Here is a 19,988-nt window from a genome sequence, read left to right as displayed (position 1 = left end):
CTGTAAAAATTTTACTCTGATTGGAAATTGAAAAGAAGTATTAGCCACAGTCCCAAAATTGTAACCGAGAAAAACAAACATTGAACAAGGTTTTGAATTTGCTGCTTCTTTAAACAAAATCCATTATTATACCCCTTTATGGATTGCACATTGCCTGAGTTCTTCCACTTTTCTTCTCCACCCCTTTTCTTTTGTTTTGTTTTTTTTTTTCTCAGTAAATTTTGCTTAGACTATAATGGCCACTAGAGCCCCATCTAGTAGACTATTTAATTCCTTCCACTGGTTGTAATCAAGCAATGTTTCAAGTAGACTCAGCAATATTTGGCCAGTGGTAATAGTCATTAGCTCTGATAAGCAAAATTAGGGAACAAGGAACCTAAAATCAGAACAGAAACAAGATGCAAACAGAGATGCTCAAAGCCTGATGGAAATCAAGGCATACCACAACCATGGGCCTGGTTGTCAAATAGAAGATGAAATGAGAGGCTTTCTTTATTTAACTCAAGAAATCTGGCATTTAAATTTTCTTCCTCTCCTGAAAAAATACTGGTGACATTGAACAAAGTGTAATATGAAGAGATCATTTTTCTGTATCATGTAATATGTTCTTACTTTCAAAATGTATTTGTGATACTTAACAATGGTTATGTTGTCTACATATCCTTTTCTATAACAGCACGGCACAGTGCCATGTTCATTGGATTTGGAGTCAGAGGTCATGGATTCATATTCCAGCTCTGCTTTTTATGGCCTTTGTGACCTTGCACAATCATTTTATTTCTCTCAGACTTAGTTGCCTCAATTCTAAAATGAAGGTGTTGGACTAGATGCCCTCAGATATGTCTTCAGCCTCAAAAGCTCTGGTCCTATAGATATGTTTACAACTTTCCTCCAGACAAATTATCACTATACTTCTGACCCAGGATCTCTAAGTTATATGGATAATACTTTTACACACTGATATTTATTTTGTTTTTCAAGACAGATATGATGTATTGAAGGGCTGTTGCTGATTTAATTCAGAAACACCCAGCTTGCACAAACTCACAAGTAGTAAACATCTAGGCTAATCATTCATGTTGTCTTTACAAGAACACACACTATGCATGCAGACTAAGGATGCAGATGAAGCTCATTGTTCATTTGCCTCTTTTTTCCTAACAAATAAGTGACTACTGTCTGACTACTGAAATAGTAGATTTGCTCTGTTGACCGTAACACTATTATTTTAAGGCACCTTTCAACACAAGCTGGGGTATTGAGAGGAGACCATTCCCCATGAGACCTGATCGTCTAGCTACAGGAAGCACGTGGGACTGAAGAAATTCAGAAACAACAGGATATGAACAGAAAAAGAATTAATTGAGCAGTTGGGAGTGTTTAACAGGGTTTTTGTTATTGTCGATCATTTAAATTGACATTCTTCAACAAGGTTTGCTAACATGCTTCAGTTATGTTCTTCCCCTTTCCAGCTTCATGCTTTGAAATGAAACTATAGAATATCAAGAAAGCAGTCAGCATGTTCCAGTGGACCAAGGACACTGTTCAAATAATCTTTTTGTAGCCTGATAAGCAAGGGTAGTAAAGGGATTGGATTAGATTGGTCATTGAGGTCCTTCCAGCTCAAGTTCTATACTTCTGTGAAATCCTGGATAGTGCAACAAAAAAAGAATGAAAAATAAAAAAGAATAGTTTTCATGTGTGCAAAATAGAAAAAAAAAAAACCTTAAGTTACAGGGGATTTTTTAAAAACTGAATTTGACTGGTTTTTAAAAATTAAATTTGCTTGTTACATTAAAATTCCCAGTTGTTTCTCTCTCTGTCCTCCTAATTTCTATTGCTGAATTTCTGCCAAAACAAACCTAGAAACTACACGAACACCATTTTTATACAAGTAAAATCAGATTTAAATAATTGTAGAAATATTAAGAGTTCATGAGTGGGTAGAGCCAATATCATTAAAATGACAATCCTACCCAAACTAATCTATTTATTCAATGCCATCCTGATTGAATTATAAAAAATATTTTAGTGAACCAGAAAAATTGTAACAAAATTCATTTGGAAAAATAAAAGATCAAGGATATCAAAGGAGTTATTGAAAACATTTAAAGGAAGGAGGTTAAGCAATACAAGATTTTGAGTTATATTATCAAACCATAATGATCAAAACTATTTGGAAGTGGCTATCGAACAGAACATACATGCAACAATTGTAAAAGATTATAGTAACCTTGTGTTTGAGAAAAGTAAAGATCCAGGTTCAGGAATAAGAATTCACTATTTAGTAAAAGTTGTTGGGAAAACTGGAAAGCAGTTCAGCAAAAAGTAAATGTAGTTCAACATCTTACATAATTTGCCAAGATAAAATAAAAATATATACATGACCTAGGCATAAAGGAAGATAGCATAAGCAAATTACAATAGGAAGCACCTTATCTATCAGATTTATGAATAGAAGAATTCATGAATGGGATAGAGAACATTGTGAGATATAAAATATATAATTTTGAATACATGAAATTTTAAAAGTTTTCTAAAAATAAAACAAATGTAACCAAGATTAGAAGAAAAGCAGTAAGTTAGGAAAAATTTTAGACAGTTTCTTACATTTAATATCTTAAATATAAAAACAACTATGTCAAATGGATAAGAATATGAACTATTCCCCAGATGATTTAATTAATGATCAAAAGATCTGAACAGACAGTTTTTGGATAAAGAAACCAAAGCTACATAAGTATATTTTAAAATGTCCCAAGTCATTATTGACTAGAGAAATGCAAATCAAAACAACTCTGAGAAATCATCTTACACCTACAAGTTTAAAAAGATAAAAGGGTGATATGAGAAATGTTGGAGAGGATATTTTAAAAAATGGGACATTCAATACACTGTTAGTGGAGCTATGAACTGATCCAACCATTTTGGAGAGCAATCTGAATTATACTCAAACAGTTATAAAACTTTGTGTACCTTTTTCCCCAGCAATACCAGTATTAGGTTTATTTCCCAAGGTGATTGGGGAAAAGGGAAAAGAACCTATGCATTCTAAAATATTTATAGCAGCTTTCTTTGTGGTAGCAAAGAATGGGTAATTCAAGGATGCCCATCAATTAGGGATGGCTAAAAAAGTTGTGACATGATTGTGATGGAATACATAGCATAAGCATATAAGCCATAAAAAATGATGAACAAGTTAATTTTGGGGAAACACAGAAAAATGTACGTGATATGGAAGTGAAACAAACAGAACCAAGAGATATTTCTTTCTTTCTAATGCTGATAATCAGATGGATAGTAATCGGCTCTGCTCTGTTTATTCCTAAACACATCATAGGAGAATAAAACTTACTCTATAGAGAATTAGACATTATGGTACAGGTTGGTGTGTTTTGCTTTCCATAAAAAATGCATTGTAAATAAAATCCTTTAGACAGTCCCTGCCTCTTCTGGTTGGGTGGTTGTGTGTCTGTAAACACACTACTCAAACTCATTTGCTATCCCCCAGATATCAGTTCTGACTCTGTGATGCCCAAGAATATGAATGGCAACCAGACTTGTATATTATTACTGTGTTATGCTTGTCTTTTAAAATTCTGTGGAAAATGTTTTGATGCTCCTTTTGAAAAGTCTTTAATGACCTGGTAATTGCTTTTATGAGTTTCTTATGAACTGTGAAATACTCTAACTGCCCCTTCCTTCTTGTAGCTCTTGGTTTTTTAAAATCTAAAACTAAGTAGAGCTTTACTAAATGAAAGACATATAAAAGATGGAATAGGAAGAAATATTGAACCCTTAATTGAATTTTTAAAGATGTTTTTCATTGACCAGAAGTATGATTAGCATCATCATCTTACCTCACACCCTAGCTTTATGACCCAAGGCAAGATTCAAACATGTTTCCTTATCTTTAAAATAGAGATAATGGTTCTTGCTCTACCTGCCCAACAGGGTTGTGAGGAAAACACTTTTAGCAACTTAAAGCGCAATATCATTATGTGTTGTTATTTATGACCAACAAATATCCACTGAGCTGCTACTAAAGTACTTTGAGGGAACTTTAAGATCTGCAGCATGTGATATGACAGCCAAAAAAGCTAATGAGATTTTAGGCTGCGTTAACAAAGATTTGGTATCCAAAATGAATATGAAAAAAGGAAGAAGACAGCCCTGCCCCAATTGTTCTCTCCCTGGTGAGGCCAGGTATAGAGTAGTGATGAGCTTTAAGTTCAGTGTTTAAGAATATTCCTCAAAAATCATACCATGTGAATTTCAATGAAAGTTCAATGAAATGTTCAACTTAACACGTCTAATCGTTTCCATGTGACATCCCTTGAGATATTAGAAGGCAACAATCACGTCCTCCCAAGTCTCTTTTTCAGCCTGAAAAGCTTATCCTTCACTTATCCTTATTCCTTCACTTATCCCACATATCCCAACCCAAGCCTCAGTGTTGTAATTCAGATTTCCAGGGTGTTGTCATTTGTGACACATTCTTTTTTCAACCTAAACTGGAACTTTTAGAGGATTCTTGTACTTCAATCAATGATGAAAACAAGTGGCCTATTTTTGTACTTCTAAGACTTACTAGAATATTATTTCTGCCTTTTTTCATGTTTATTTTTTGACCTGGTTTTTCTTTGTATGAATGGAACTAGACTGTATGTCTCTGCTTTGGGACATCTCTCATTCCACAGGTAATAAGAAATTGATTAAGCAAAATGCCATTGTCATGAACAATTGTCCATTCCATTGTCAACATGTAGGCAAGTAGGTGGTACAGTGGATAGAGAGCTGGACTCAGAGTCAAAATAACCTGAATTTACATCCTGCTTCAGACATTTGTTAATTGTGTGACTATGGGCAACATCACTTAGACTTTCTCAGCCTCAGCTTTCCACATCTGGAAAATGGTGATTATACACCGACCTCACAGGATCATCATTTATAAGGAGCAAATGAGATAACATTTACAACAATTAGCAAACCTTAAAGCACTCTATGAATGTCATTAGTATTATCACGAAGAACAGCAGCAACAGTAGTAGTATTATAAAGGAAGCAACCTTTGGCATACTTTTATAATTTCTGTAGGCTGACAAACCTGATCATTCACAAGACCAAAGCCATATAACTATAAATGTTGTAGCTCATATGGACCTTGGTCAACATCAATCCAAATCCCTTGTTTGGCAGAAGAAGAAACTGGAAGAAAAATTACTTGCTTGTGGTCTCATGAATAGTTCGTGATAGGGCAAGGAAGACTCGCTACTTTCTGAGCCTTTCTTAGTAGAATTACAACTGAATTATGGAACCATCTAATTTTAGAGTTGGATAGAACCTAATCTAATTCATCTAATCTAGTTCATCTAATACAAACTATACCTGAATAAGAATTCTCCTCTATAAACCGGGGTTAACCTAGAGGAGAAAAGGCTTAAGAATGCTTTCAAGTATGTAAGGGACCGTCCCCTGGAAAGATGATATGGGCAGAATTAGGAAAGGAAGTAGAGAGACATTACAAAGGAGACAGATATAATTAGATGTAAAGAAAAACTTCTTAACAATTAGAAGCAGCTAAATTGATTGGGCCATCTTGGGAGGTAGCAGGTTATCCCTCACTTGAAATCTTAAAGGCTCGATGTGCATTTGTTAAGTGTATTGAAGACACTATAGGATTCTTAGGACATAGCTTAGACTAGATGGCTACTGAAAAATGTCTCTTCCAACTCATTTCTGAGATTTAACCCCACCCACTTCTCATATGTTCCCCTTGGGGAGGGAGACAACTCTCTACTCCATACTATTGTATATTATAGTTATGTCTTTTTTTCCTAGATAATAATAATAAAAATATATTTTAATATATATAATATATATAAATTTAAAATAATAATAATAAATAAAAATAAAATATAGGAACTCTATCTTATCTAGCCAGCTTTTGTTTAATAATTATTTAATGTAATCCCCTCTTCCTTCCTCTCATATAGCTAAAATTTGTTTATCTATAGCAGGGAGTCTGCAAACTACAATGAAGTATCTTTCTGTTTAGATTCAAGCTCCCATATCTAACACTTTCCTTGAAATATTCTGCCTTTTCCACAGTATTCATAATATAAATGAAGTCTTCCTGCTGTGAAATCAGACTCTAAGAATCATTTTTCCATTTTAAGTAAACTTTTAGTGTATTTTAAAGTGTAAAAGCCATTACTAGCTCTTGAGTATATAAAAACTAGTTGCCAGGTAGATATGGGCCCTAACAATAGTTTGCTGATCCCTTTGTGGACAGCATTGGGTCAGCTCTAGGCTAAAAGCTCTAGGCCTTTTTTTTTTTTTAATGCTTAGCAGCCAAACACATTTATTAGTCTTTTTTTTCTTTTTTTTCCCCCAGGAACCCAAAAATCTAATGTAAGCAACTGAGTTGCACATAATATAATCATATCTTTCAAAAAATAAAATAAAATAAAAACAAAAATAAGCTGTTTAAAAGCCAAAAAACCCTTTAAAAACCCTCTGTGGCTAATGTCCACAGAGAATAAATAGCAAATTAGTGAATAATAATTCTATTTCCATAACTAATTTCTCTAAATAATACTTTCCAGAACTGCTAAAATCAATATTTGTTTCTTCCTTCTCGGACTTCTGTTGCTCTTCTCAGTACCACAATTTGATAATAAAATTATTTTGCAAAGTTTTTTGTGCATTATAGTTCTATTTCTGTCTCTCCACCTAAATGTAAGCTCAGAGACTGTTTTCTAGTTCCATATATTCCACAGGTGCATAGTAGACTTAACGATCATTTTTTAATTGATTAGTTGAGGTAGACTCTTCCTAGTTAATTATCACATTTATTACTATATAAACTCATTTGGTTTTCATAGGTCTTATTTCATACCAAGAAGACTTCATTTATATTGCAAATACTGTGGAAAAGGCAGAATATTTCAACAAAGTATTAGATGTGGAGGTTGAAATCTAAACAGAAAGATACTTCTTGTATTTGCTAATTGTTCTTTATATGTTCGTTGATGTTTTCTTTAGAAATAACATTTTAAATTAATGTCCTATAGGTTGGAGCAATAGTAAAAAATCAGGAGGACACATTAAATCTAGCTTTTGTCAATTTTTTTCAAAGAACAACCCATAGATATATCAAAAAGTTCTTAGTGGTCACAAGGAAAGGGTAATAGAGGAGGATCAAATTGTTAGCTGGTACAAATCACATTACCCCCTTTATTATGTCTGAAATTAGCCATTTGAAATTAATTATTTTCTTTCTCTCTTTTTTTTAAACAGAGATATATACCCGGGATGGGAACTCTTATGGAAGGCCTTGTGAGTTTCCTTTCTTAATGGATAGTGTCTGGCATCATGAATGTATTACTAGTGGAAATCATAATGGGACATGGTGTGCCACAACCTTAAATTATCCATATGACCAGAAATGGGGAATTTGCTTAAAACCAGGTATGTATGGATAGGGATGCATAGATAGCTACGTCTATAGTAATAATTGAGAGATGCCAAAATGCCCACCTGCCCAAAAATATTATTTCCCCATTGGGCAATCAAGGTACCTAAAATTCTCATGTGATTTTTTTTAGTAAAAAAATATATTGGAAGATTCTGGTAAAATGTAATGTTATCTGAAGTGAGTAAGATGAACTCTTTGAGGGATTATGGATTTAATTTGAAACTAAAATCTACAATGTTCTTGGATATTTATGCAGTTAAGAAAATGTTACTTGCAAATGGTAGGATCTAACCATTTATAGCACACATCTTCCATTAATCTTTTGCTCTGGACACACTGTGACAGTGCCAAACATTTGTGTGTGTGTGTGTGTGTGTGTGTGTGTGTGTGTGTGTGTACTCGAGACTATACCTTAATGTTTTATGCCTCAATTGACATCAATAACTGAGTATCAGCCAAAAAAAAATAAAGATTGTCACATGCATAAAATACCTAGTACTGTGTATGGCAGTTTTTGTTCTGATTTCATAACTTCATAACTTCACATTTTATCTATTAACTCACCATCTCCATAGGAATCCATATTATATTTTTTAAATCTTTTTTAAACAAAACTGAATTGTGTTCATTTGACTCAGCCACATGTGGTTGATGATTTCCTGTCATATTTCACCTGTAAAATCTCATACCTTAGCATCAACAATAATTAGTCAGCAATTGGATTCCAATTGCCAGCTTAACACTTCCATCTTGGAGATTTCCTGTTGTTATAGTTCTCTGTGCCAATTATCGAAAGTCCCTAGGTTTCCCCAGGAAGAAGTCTTAAATGTGAGTAGATAAAATGGAACTTGAGTGACATCTTATATGCCATAACTTTATGGTTTTGAAAAAGTTCATTGGCAATTCCTTGGTAACTTTCTTCCGTTTCCAAAAAAGTTTTTTTTGGTCACAATAAAACTGAATTACATGTAGAAACTTCCTTCAACTCTTTCTCAAAATGTTCATCTTTTATCACTTCTTGATTTGAGACCTCACAAACAAACCCTGTGGTTTTATCTCCAGTGATTCTTGGAAATGTACTTTTCAGATTAAAAAAAAAATACCTCTGCACCATTTTAACCTGTTTGTTTTAGTTTGGAAATCAAAAGTTCAGCTAGATATATGTATGTGTGTAAATTGGTTATAAGTGAGATGATTTGGGTCACATTGAATTATTAAATGAAGATTTGAGAATAGAAATGTAGAAATGATCCTTCCAATGGGAGATTCCCACCTCGTAACTCTAGAGCTAGTTAGATGCTCGTAACTCTAGAGCTAGAAGAATCATTTGAGGCCATCAAATAAATCTAGCAAACCTCTTCATTTTAAAGATAAGAAAACCAGAGCACAAAGAGGTCATTACTTACTCAGGGAGTATCAGAAGCAGGATTTGAACATTACCTTTGACTTTAGAGAACTCTGAACTGCTTGTACTGAGCCTCATCGTTATACTCTGAAACATCAGGAGTATCTTTTTCAGCTAAATTCTGTTTCTGAGGATTCCATCACGATTCTTCCTTCACTGTGTAAAACAGATATTATAGCTAATGATAGGTCTGGAGATTGCACAGTATTTTTATTTTTAGAGGTATTCCCTAAAATATCTGTTAACCAAAAAAAGTAATCTGTTGAATGGTCTACTCCATGTCACTGGAATAGCAAATGATATATAACAAGATCCAGGCATCCGGCCAGAAATCAAATGCATAGGAATACAGCAAAAATGAAGGACTCAAACTTTAACCCTATCACCTATTTTTCAATCAAAATATAGTTCTTGTGCTTACTCTCATGAGGCAGCTATGTGGTGTAATGGATAAAGCCAGAAGTTAGGAAGACCTGAATTCAAATCTGGCTTCAATCACTTGTGCTCTGTGTGACCCTGGGCAAGACACTTAACCCTGTTTTCCTCAATTTTGTTAACTGTAAAATGAGCTGGAGAAGGAAATGGCAAACCACTCCAGTATCTTTTCCAAGAATACCACAGATGGGATCATGAAGTGTGGGGCATGACTGAAATGATTCAACAACAGAGCTGTCTTTAGCTAGAGGAATAAAATTTCATCTCTGAGGTTTAAAAGTTAGTTCCCGATGCTAAGAACAAATAATTCTGATTTGGCTCAGGCATTCTGAGAGTTTTTTACACATCAAAGTATGGAAACACTTGAGAAGAGATCAGAAATAATGTTTACCCAGTGATACCAAGTGATACTTGGTACATAACTGACAGAACAAGTCTGCTACCCAGTTTCTCAACATGAACATGCCCCAGTCTGCCCTGCCTTGTGTGTCATCACATGAGCTGAGACTTTCCAGAGCAGGCAAGAACAAGTCAAATGGTGACTTTTCACCATCCTCCCCATGCAGTTTGATATTGCCTCATCTTGTCTAATTTACATAAAATTCACGTCATTCAATAACAATGTTTGATGGGGAACTCTCATTTTTGTTTTGGAATACAGAATCCAAAAATTAAGACCAAGAAATTTCCATGTGACAAAATGTGCTTTAAACAGTATGACTAGCAGATGGTTATAAAACAAGGTTTCTCCTGTTGTTGCAACTCATGAGCTGGTAGATCATCTAAATTTTCTCCATGGGACCACTTTGAAGCCTAAATGAGATAGCTCGCTAGGTGAAGCAATCAAGTGGCACAGTGGATAGAATGCTGGGTGTGGAATCAGGAAGAATTACATTTAGATACTAAAGAGCTGTGTAACCCTGGAAAAGTCACTTTACTTCTGCCTCAATTTCCTCAATTATAAAATGGAGATAGTAATAGCATCTATCTTCTAAGGCTGTTTGTTCCCAGAGGATCAAATGAGATAATATTTGTAAAGCATTTAGCTCAGTGCCTGCTACATAGTAGGTCCTTCATATATGCTTATTCCTTCCTTCCTTCATCCCTTCCTCCCTCCCTCTAAATTGCTTAAGACAATAGAGACTAGAAATTGAGAAAAATGAGAAAAATTAGGAGGAGGGCTAAGGAAATGAGATTTTAAAGTTATGGGTTTTTAAAACTTAGAATCTTTTGGTGCTAAAAGCATTGGGATGCCCTGGTTCTAATTAGCTGAGTGAGGCAGCAACAGTGATGTCTTACTGCTGATTACCCCATTTCCCTCCAGTTCTAGTAAGGAGTTACCTTTCCTATTCCTGTAAGTCACTGAGAGAGAAGTCATAGCCAGATTCCTTGTTTCTGCTGGTGGTTCCCCACTTAATCTTGCCTACTTCCTCCCTATTATTTTCACTGTTACTGACCTCAAGGTCAATCCCAGCAACCATATATATATATAAACAACTCCTGATCTTAGGAATGACCATCACTGCTCAGCCAGCCCCAAGTCAAATGAAGGGAGAAGAGGAAGAAGGGAACAAACAGTTAAGTGCCTACTATGTTCCAGACACAGTACTTTACAAATATCTCATTTGATCATTACAATATTCCTGGAAGATAGATGCTATTATTATTATTCCCCTTTTACATAAAGTTGAAGAAACTAAGGCAGAATGAGGCTAAATGAATTGCTCCTGGTCACACAACTAGTAAGTATCTGAGACAGGATGGATTTGGACTTGGGTCTTCTTGATTCCAGGCTTAGTAGTACCACCTAGCAGCCAAACAATCATATCTGTAGAATTGAATGGGAGCTTGAGTCCAATTAGTTCAGCCTATTTTATAGATGAGGAAATTAAGGCCCAGAGACAGAAATGACTTAAGCAAGATTACAGGCATTAATTTCAGAACCAGAATTTGAAATTGAGCTTTATATCAGATTCAGTACTCTTAATTGTAGCATACTGCTCAATCCTTAATTAATTAAATTACTTCAACACCTAGATCACAGCTTTTTTTCTAGCCTCCATAATTTCAAACTCCATCATTTTTTAGCAATTTCAATATCTCTTGGAGACTTTTCCAACAATTCTATCCTCAGCATTTATTAATTCTTTTAATTTTGATGGCTTAAACTCTATATTAGCCTGCCACCAAAGTAGAACCATATTTGGAATTTGGAATTGTTCCAACACTAAAGTCCCAAACTCAAAATTTCTCTTTACTGAATTTCTCCAAAAGAGTTTTTCTATCCTTCCACCAATCTCACTGCCTTGTTTCTGAACCTATTCTTTACCTTCATCATGACCTCCCAGTCTTCACTTGCCTGAGTTCTATGGTCCACTATATATGTGATATTCATGCTCTCACCCTAGGATTGCCTACTTGTCTTTCCAAGCCCCTAGAGTGAGTTCAGTCATCTGCTTTCTCTGTTCCTATTCATAAACTTCTTAGAAAAACTCATAGGATTATAGCTCCAAACCTAAAAGGAATCTCAGAAACCATATAAGAAAGGGATTATTAACCTAGGTCTATGTAAGTTTTTTTTTGTTTTTTTTTTTAAGAATTTTTTCAGAGTAGTCTTCTTTATAATTTTATAACTTTTATATAACTTTAAAACTTTATAGCTTTGATCATGTCAATCTCTCTAAAACCTTTAAGGATTCCCCGTGACCTACATGAACATAGTTCTAGAGAAGCAAGGGACCTTAGAGATCATCTAATATAATCCTATCGTTTTATAATTGAGAAAGCCTAGATACCAAGACGTTAAGGTCACATTATATCTATCTATATCTATATCTATATCTATATATCAAAGGCAGAATTCAAACCTAAACTCTCATTTTACACACACACACTTCATTACACTATGGTACCAGACATCTTTAACTGGACAACATTGTTAGCCAGACCATCCACAATTGGGCCTCAGCTAATCATTACAGACTTATCTCACGTCATGCCTACTTCATGTCAAAGTTTACTACTCTTCTACTGCATAGTAGACCCCCAAATATTTGAATGGATCAAACAAATAGAGTTTATAACACAGAAATTTAAATGGCTTGTGGGATTCAGGAACGGCCAAGACCCAAGCTCTGTAGCTGAAACAGGGTAATGCATTTCTTGGCAAAAATATTTAAAACAAAGATTTAGCCAAGCAGCCATTTATAACAGGCAAGATAGCGTTGGGGAGTGCCATACTATGCCTTAGTTTTGTTCTTTTTTTACCAAACCTTACCGTATATGGGAAAACAGAATCACCAGGGATAGAGGGAGCCTCACCAATCAACAAATTTAGCACAAGATGGTATATTCAAATTGAAATTGCATTTGGAGTCAGAGGACCTACATTCAGATCTGAGATTTGCTGTTTATTTACCTTGACTATGAACAAATCACTTAAATCACTCTAGGGCTTGAGCTCCACATCCTTTATGTCTCATTTTATAGATGAAGAAATTGAAGCTTAGAGAGATTAATTGACTTTTCCCCCAAATTATATAGATCATTCACTGAAGAGTTAGAATATGAACTAATTCTTAGTTCTATACTGTGCTGCCTCAGTATTAAGAAAATTAAAATTGATAGGGTAACATGTACTGATCCTGTTTTAAATTAATTGTTTTTTACTGTAATTGCTTTTGTAATGTAACTGCATAAGTCATGATTCTTTGATCTTAGTTCAGAATTCAGCTGGTCTCTAATGGGTTAAGAAATCCAGGTCTTTTGCTTATCACTGATCTCTTCTTGCCTCCAGGCATTTTGCTAACTTTGTAGAATGTGTGAGAAAGATTGGGATTCAGACCCGTTATCATTACACCACCAAGTCATCCTTCAAGGATGTCTGGTTTGCTATCCACAAATCTGGGCCACTGTCATTCACCTGAATTCCAACAATGAGCACTTCCTAGTCTCTTGAGAAAAGAAGAGGCAAGTCCTTGCTAGCATCCATTACCAAACTTCCAAACAATCATATTGTTCCCTGTATGTCAGTTCTGTAACCAATTATTTTGTCCTCTATCCCATGATGTCATCTACCCTATTTTGTTCTTTGTTCTATATTTCCCAAAATCGTTAAAAGGAGAACTGTCCTTTTTTTCAGAATCTTTGAAATGAATGGAGACAAGCCACTGACCCATTTATTGACAAGTAGCATGCACCTGCTAATAAATGTTATCTTTCCTGGAGGTGTGCCTCAGTTTACCCTTTTGTAAAACTCAAACAGCAGTATTTTTCCTTCCTCTCATAATTGACTGACTCATATTAATTTATTGTTACTTTTGTAACAAAAAAGCCCTAATGAAATTATTTATTTTATTTCAATCATCTATACCAAAAGATGGATGAAGTTGTGTTCCATAACCCAAGTTGTTTCCTGGTGGTTGCTAATGGAATTGAAAGCTTAGACCCTATGAGAAAAATAATGTAATGATGTTTCTTCCATATCACTATTTCAGTGACAGCAGACATCACAATTGTTTACAGTTATATTTAGATTATCAAACACATAAATGATATCATTTTTATCATTATCCAGAAAATCGTGCAAACATTGAAGTTAAAGGATAAATGGTGGGTATAAAAATGTCTAGTATTATATAAAAATGTTTAGTCTTTTAAATGTTGTCTTTTTAATAGAGGATGGTTGTGAAGATAATTGGGAAAAGAATGAGCAATTTGGACATTGCTACCAGCTTAATACCCAGGCAGCTCTTACATGGAAGGAAGCATTTATATCGTGTCAAAATCAAGGAGCAGACTTAGTAAGCATCACAAGTGCTGATGAATTAAATCATCTTAAAGGTAAGATAACTCCAAGCAGATGTAGATAGAATATTTTACATGTACAATTTGAATTACAGGAAAGAAAAAAAACATACAAGAAGCAATATCAACATAAAGTTTAAGCACATATCTTTGTACTCAACAAATTTATACTCTGGCAACATTGATATATACAATCAAAAGGATATTAAGAAAAACATTAACTCACTTTAAATTATCATGTGCATTGAAAATATGCTCCTACTGCAATTTGCAAAATGGCATTTGGACTCCATGTTTTGAAAAAGGTTAGAAGTTATAATTATTGAATCAATATCTATTCTAATTGAAAAGGTTTATGGAAGAAGTAAGATTTAAAATCTTTGAAAAAGAGAATGGAAAACAATTTAAAGGGAGAGAGGAAAACAGACATGGAACTGGATGTAGGGAGGAAAAATAAGATTTACATATATCTAGGAGTATAATTGAAGGTTTTTGCATTTGTTTTAACATTGCTACTTTAAGTTATACAATGGGAATGAAGTCATATAATAGTTTTGCTTTTTCTTCTTTAATCATTCAACCAGAAGGCATTTTTTTTAAAGATTTACTATTTGCGAAGTGTTGTACTAATCTTTGATACACAAAGAAAACGTCCACAAAACCAGCCTCTGCCCTTAAGGATGTTGTAACCTTTTGAAAGAGATAACTTTTTATACAAAATACATACAGAGTGCACAGAAGGTAACCTAATATTGTGTGTTAAATGTGTTTTGTTAGAGGGTAAAGCCCTAGCATCTGGAGATACAGGGAAATGGTTCCTGCAAGTGGAAGCACTTGGATTGAGTCTTATAGGAAGCAAAGAATCCTAGAGATGGAGATTAGAAGGGAGAGCATTTCAGATGTGAGGGACAGCTTGGAGAGAGATGAATGTCAGGTAAGAGGAACAGCAACTATGAATAGAGGGAGATAATGTGTGGACTAGACATACTGGTTTTAGGTAAATCATAGTGGCAGCAGATGAGAGGACAGAGTGAAGTTAATAGGAACCTGAGACAGAGAAACCATTTAGGATGATATAGAAATAGTCTAGTTCAGAGGTGAAGATGGCCTGAACTAGGGTGGCTACTATATGAGAAGATGTATACAAAAGATATTGTAGAGAAAGAAATGACAAAATTTGGTAACTAATTGAACATATAGAGTGAGTAAAAATAACGTCAATGGTGGCAGCAGTGTTGTGAAACCTGGAAGATTGCTAGAATAGATGGTGGTGCCATTGATTAGAATAGGAAAGACTAGAAAAGGAGTGAGCTTGGGATAAAAGGTAACGAGTTCTCTTTTAGGTAAGTTGAATATGAGATGTTCATGGCCATCCAGTTTGAGATATCCAACAGAGAGAAATTCAAGGGAGAGACTGGCTAAGCAAATAAATAGATCTGGGAATCATCTATGTAAGGATGATAATTGAACCTGTGGGAGTTGATGAGATCACAAAGTAAAAGTGTGTAGAGAGCCTTGGGAAATACCCACATTTTGTTGATCCACCAGATCCAGCAAAGGAGAACGAGGAACAATCAAATAGGTAGGAAGTGAACCAAGAGAACAGACTTGCAAAAACCCAGAATGCAGAAAGTAGTCAGAAGCATTGGATGATAGAGAGATCAAGAAGGATATTGATGGAGAAGAGCCCATTATATTTGACCATTGAAAGATCAATCCTAGAAGGTAGAAGTAGCAAAAAAAGGAAGTGGTATAAGATGAAATAAAGTTTCTTGATTTTGGACCAAAGTTCCAGATGGTCCAGTGAAAAGGGATAGGCAGATCTAGAGCAAAACGTTGGTGGTGTAAGATTGAAGTGAATGGGAATGAGGGAACAGACTGAGGAATTAGAATTGTTGTTGTTCATCCATTTCAGCCCTGTCTGACTCTTCATGACCCCATTTAGAGTTTTCTTGGCAAAGATAACGAAGAGGTTTGCCATTTCCTTCTCCAGCTCATTTTACAGATGAGGAAATGGAGGCACACAGCATTAAGTTACTTTCCCAGGGTAACACAGCTAAGAAGTGTCTGAAGTTGGATTTGAATTTAAGTCTTCCTGAATTTGGGAACAGTGCTCTCTTCACTGAGCCACTCAATTGCCCTCTTGAATTGAACTAACCCTCTTTGCATTGTTAGCTGGGAAATAATACAGAACTGCCAAAGTAGTCAGAAAAACCTAAATCTTTTATCAGGAATAGGGATAGGGTCCAACACTGGCCACCACTTAGACTCCAGCGCCATGTACCACACAGGGCCTGCACCCTGGGGACTCTGGGAACCATATCCCTGGGAGAAGGCACCACACTAAATGCGAGCTCCGATGCCAGCTCCACCTTGGGAGAAAATACTGTGGTAATTGCCAACTCCGAAGAGAAACGGAATTTGGGGGGTCTCTTATACCCTCCGGAGAATTTGCTACAGCAAGCCTACACAGACAAATCACAAACAGGGTGCAAACATCTTTGCAGCCAGCCTCTGGGGTATCTCCTAGGGGTAGCTATATCACATCAAAGGCAAGGGTCAAACTCAGGCGCTGGGCTCCAGAGAGGAGACTTAACACAATAAGGGAAGCCTCTAAAACAAATAAAAGACACTTAACATTAGTTATGTCCACAAATCCCACCTACAAGGGTTCCCAAACAGCTATCTCTAAACTCCATAACTCAACCTCAAAGCAGGGGTGCTTGGAACTGAGGTTTCTCAAAGGGAAGAGGTAAACTGAGTCATCCAAATTTCCTGTCGACAGCATCTACATTTTTTCTGGAATACTTAGTTGATCTGTTCTATTCTGTCTGCTTTTCTGATTTTTTTTCTCTCTTTCCCACCTCCCCTAAGATGATCAGTACATGGAGGGAAGAAGAGGTTTTACATGTACATATATCCATATACATACATACAAATGTAAATGTGTGAACATCTAGTCTTATGTTGAAAAGATGCTTTTATCTATATACACACATGTTAAATGTGTGCACATATGTGTGAATATTCTCCCTCCTGCCTCAATAAGGTCAGGATCTGGCCTGACACTTTCTAGCCCATTTCAACTCCTACTGGAGGATGTCAACAAGTATATTAATATTCCCCAAAACACTCCAACCTTTAGTCCTTCCATCTGCTCCCATGCCTTGCTCCTCCACTTTACTTCAGCTGCCAGGAGATTGGCCATGCCCCTAACACACAAGCCTTCCTGTATCTCTCCTTCTCCTTTGCCAGCTAAATGCTTTGAGAATGTCATCTACCCTCAATGCTTTCATTTTATCTTCTTTTACTCTCTTTTAAACCCTCTGTACTCTGACCTGACCTCATCATCAACTGATACTTCTCTCTCTAAAGTTATCTATGATATCTTAATTACCAAATATAATAGTTCTTGCTCAATCCTCATTCTTCTTGACCTGTAGCATTTGGCACTGTTGATTTCCTTCTCTTCCTAGAAACTCTTTCTTTCCTGGCTTTTTGTGATTCTTCTTTATTGGTTCATCTCTGACTTGTCTGAGTAATCCTCAGTTTCTTTCTTTTAATAAAAGATTTTTAAAAAAATACATACCTTCTGTCTTGGAATCAGTACCGTGTATTGGTTCCAGGGTAGAAGAGCAGTAAGGGTTAGGCAATTGGAGTTAAATGACTTACCCAGAGTCACACAACTGGTTAGTGTCTGAGGTCAAATTTGAACCCAGGACCTCCATTCTCTAGTCCTGGCTCTCAATTCACTGAGCCACAGCTACCTCTGTCTCAGTTGTGTTTTTGTTTTTTGTTTTTTGTTTTTGCTGGATATTGTGAATTCCTTGCCTGTAGATATCTCTTAAGACTCTATACGATGGGGCTGCATTTTTGTTTGTTTATTTGTTTATGCTTATTTTTTATTGGGCAGGATTCAAAAGATGGCATCACTTCCCATTGATAAGAATGTATTAGACAAAATCATAATATTGAAAACTATGAAAAAGTATCCTAGACTGTGTTGTTTTTAGAAAAGGAATCAGCCTCATTATGTATGTCCTCTCAGAGTTCTCCTCCTTTCCCTTTTCCTTCCTAACTCCATGTCAGACTCTGTGATGTATAGCAAGGACAAGAAGAAGGCTCTTGCATGTTAATATCTAATATTGTATTATATTACATTCTATTATTAATAACTGTGTGACTCTGGGCAAGTCGCTTAACCCCAATTGCCTAGCCCTTATCACTCTTCTGCCTTAGAACCAACAAATAGTATTCTAAAATGGAAGGGAAGGTTAAAAAAAGGACTCTATGATGCTTTCTTCTCTTCTCTTTGTATAATCTATCATTAAACTCTTACATACACATACACCCACACCCAGACACAAGGAAAAGGGAAAGGAAGAGAACTCTGAGAGGACATACATACATGCACTTGTACCATGCTGTTTATTAGGTATTCAATAAATACTTAATCACACACCACTTTGACAAATCAAGAATATTAGGATAGTCTTTGAAGGGACCTTAGAAATCAACCAGTCCAACTCCTCCATTTTTCAGATCACAAAACTAAGACCCAGAGAGTCATCTCTAGTATACGTTCCTTCATTTCTCCTAACTTTAAAGCTCAAGATTTCAGTCTCCATTTTTGTTGTTTTTCAGTTGTTTCCAACTCTTTGTGGCTCCATGGACCATACTGTCCATGTGGTTTTCTTGGCAAATATTCTAGAATGATTTACCTTTTCCTTCTTCACTGGATTGAGGCAAACAGAAGTTAAAAAGACTTACCCAAAGTCACATCCAGTTATAAGTATCTGAAGCTAGATTTGAACTTGGGTTTTCCTGTTTCCAGACTTGCACTCTATCTATTGAGCCATCTAGTTTGCACTTTAGTCTCCATGCTATCTTCTAAAACCTTCACTTTGGCCAGACCTTTTCCCTACTTAATGTGAGACTTGAATAATTAATACTTCTGTAAGGAAAATGTATGTTTTCAGAAAATATGCTTTTTATACAAGCAAGAAATAATATCTCTAAATGCCTACTTACCACCTTAATTCTATGAATTCCCTGAATAATAGTTAATGGGTTCTGGTGAAAAGGTTAAGTAAATTAAATCCATTTAATAATTACAAAGTAACCATTTAAGACCAATCATGAAAACTTAGCAAGCCAGGGCAATTTTTCATAATAAAAATCTTAAGGCTTTTCCACAGGTCTTTAGGTATCTATTATCAACAAGGAAAGCTATATAATTGCCTCAAAAGACTTATTTCCTGATTCTTATACAGCCTAGCAGGCCTCACCCCATCCAACCTTTTACCTCCATCCCCTATCCCTGGCACCTATATCTGACTTGCCTGGCCAACTGGCTGCTGCCATAAATTGGCTTAGACAAGCTTTTATTGTAGAAGCTGAAAGTAGGGTTCTCATGTTAACAGCCTTGATTTTCATGTTGGTTTTGGTTTGACTCTCTTAACTCTACCTGGATTTATGGAGAGATGTTCAGTTTAATTGCTAAAGTCCTGACTGTAACTCTCCTTCCTCAGACTCCCCGCCTCTGCCCTTTCCTATAGTCTAAATGCGTGGTTTCCTTGGTTTCTGGGTTTCCAATTATACACAAACTAAGAAACCAGAACCCAGTGCATCAAAACAGAGGAATGGAGCAAGGTGGAGAAGAGAAGGGAACGAGCATTTATTAATAGCCTACTGTGGGTCAGGCAGCATCCCAAGCATTTTACAAATATTTTCGATCATTTCATCTTCCCAACGACCATTCCGATAAATCCAATAAGCATTTATAATGTGTCTAATGTGTTCCAGGTTAAGAAATAGGTGTTATTATTCTCTCCATATTACAGATGAGGAAACTGAAGTAGA

At 35.6% G+C, this 19,988-nt stretch overlaps 1 protein-coding gene across 1 annotated transcript in view; it reads left to right on the top strand.

Moving 5' to 3' along the window:
* Window positions 1-19,988, top strand: part of LY75 (lymphocyte antigen 75) — a 128,660-nt gene that overhangs the window by 19,558 nt on the left and 89,114 nt on the right. Inside the window, exons 3-4 of the mRNA XM_007494242.3 lie at window positions 7,303-7,473; window positions 13,998-14,162. Of these exons, the coding sequence (XP_007494304.2) occupies window positions 7,303-7,473; window positions 13,998-14,162 (336 nt within the window). The remainder of the gene's footprint in view (window positions 1-7,302; window positions 7,474-13,997; window positions 14,163-19,988) is intronic.

Source organism: Monodelphis domestica, chromosome 4 (genome assembly GCF_027887165.1).
Source record: "Monodelphis domestica isolate mMonDom1 chromosome 4, mMonDom1.pri, whole genome shotgun sequence".
NCBI classification, from domain to species: Eukaryota; Metazoa; Chordata; class Mammalia; order Didelphimorphia; family Didelphidae; genus Monodelphis; species Monodelphis domestica.
The sequence above is the reverse complement of the archived record's forward strand: the minus strand, read 5'-3'. Positions and strand labels throughout refer to the sequence as shown.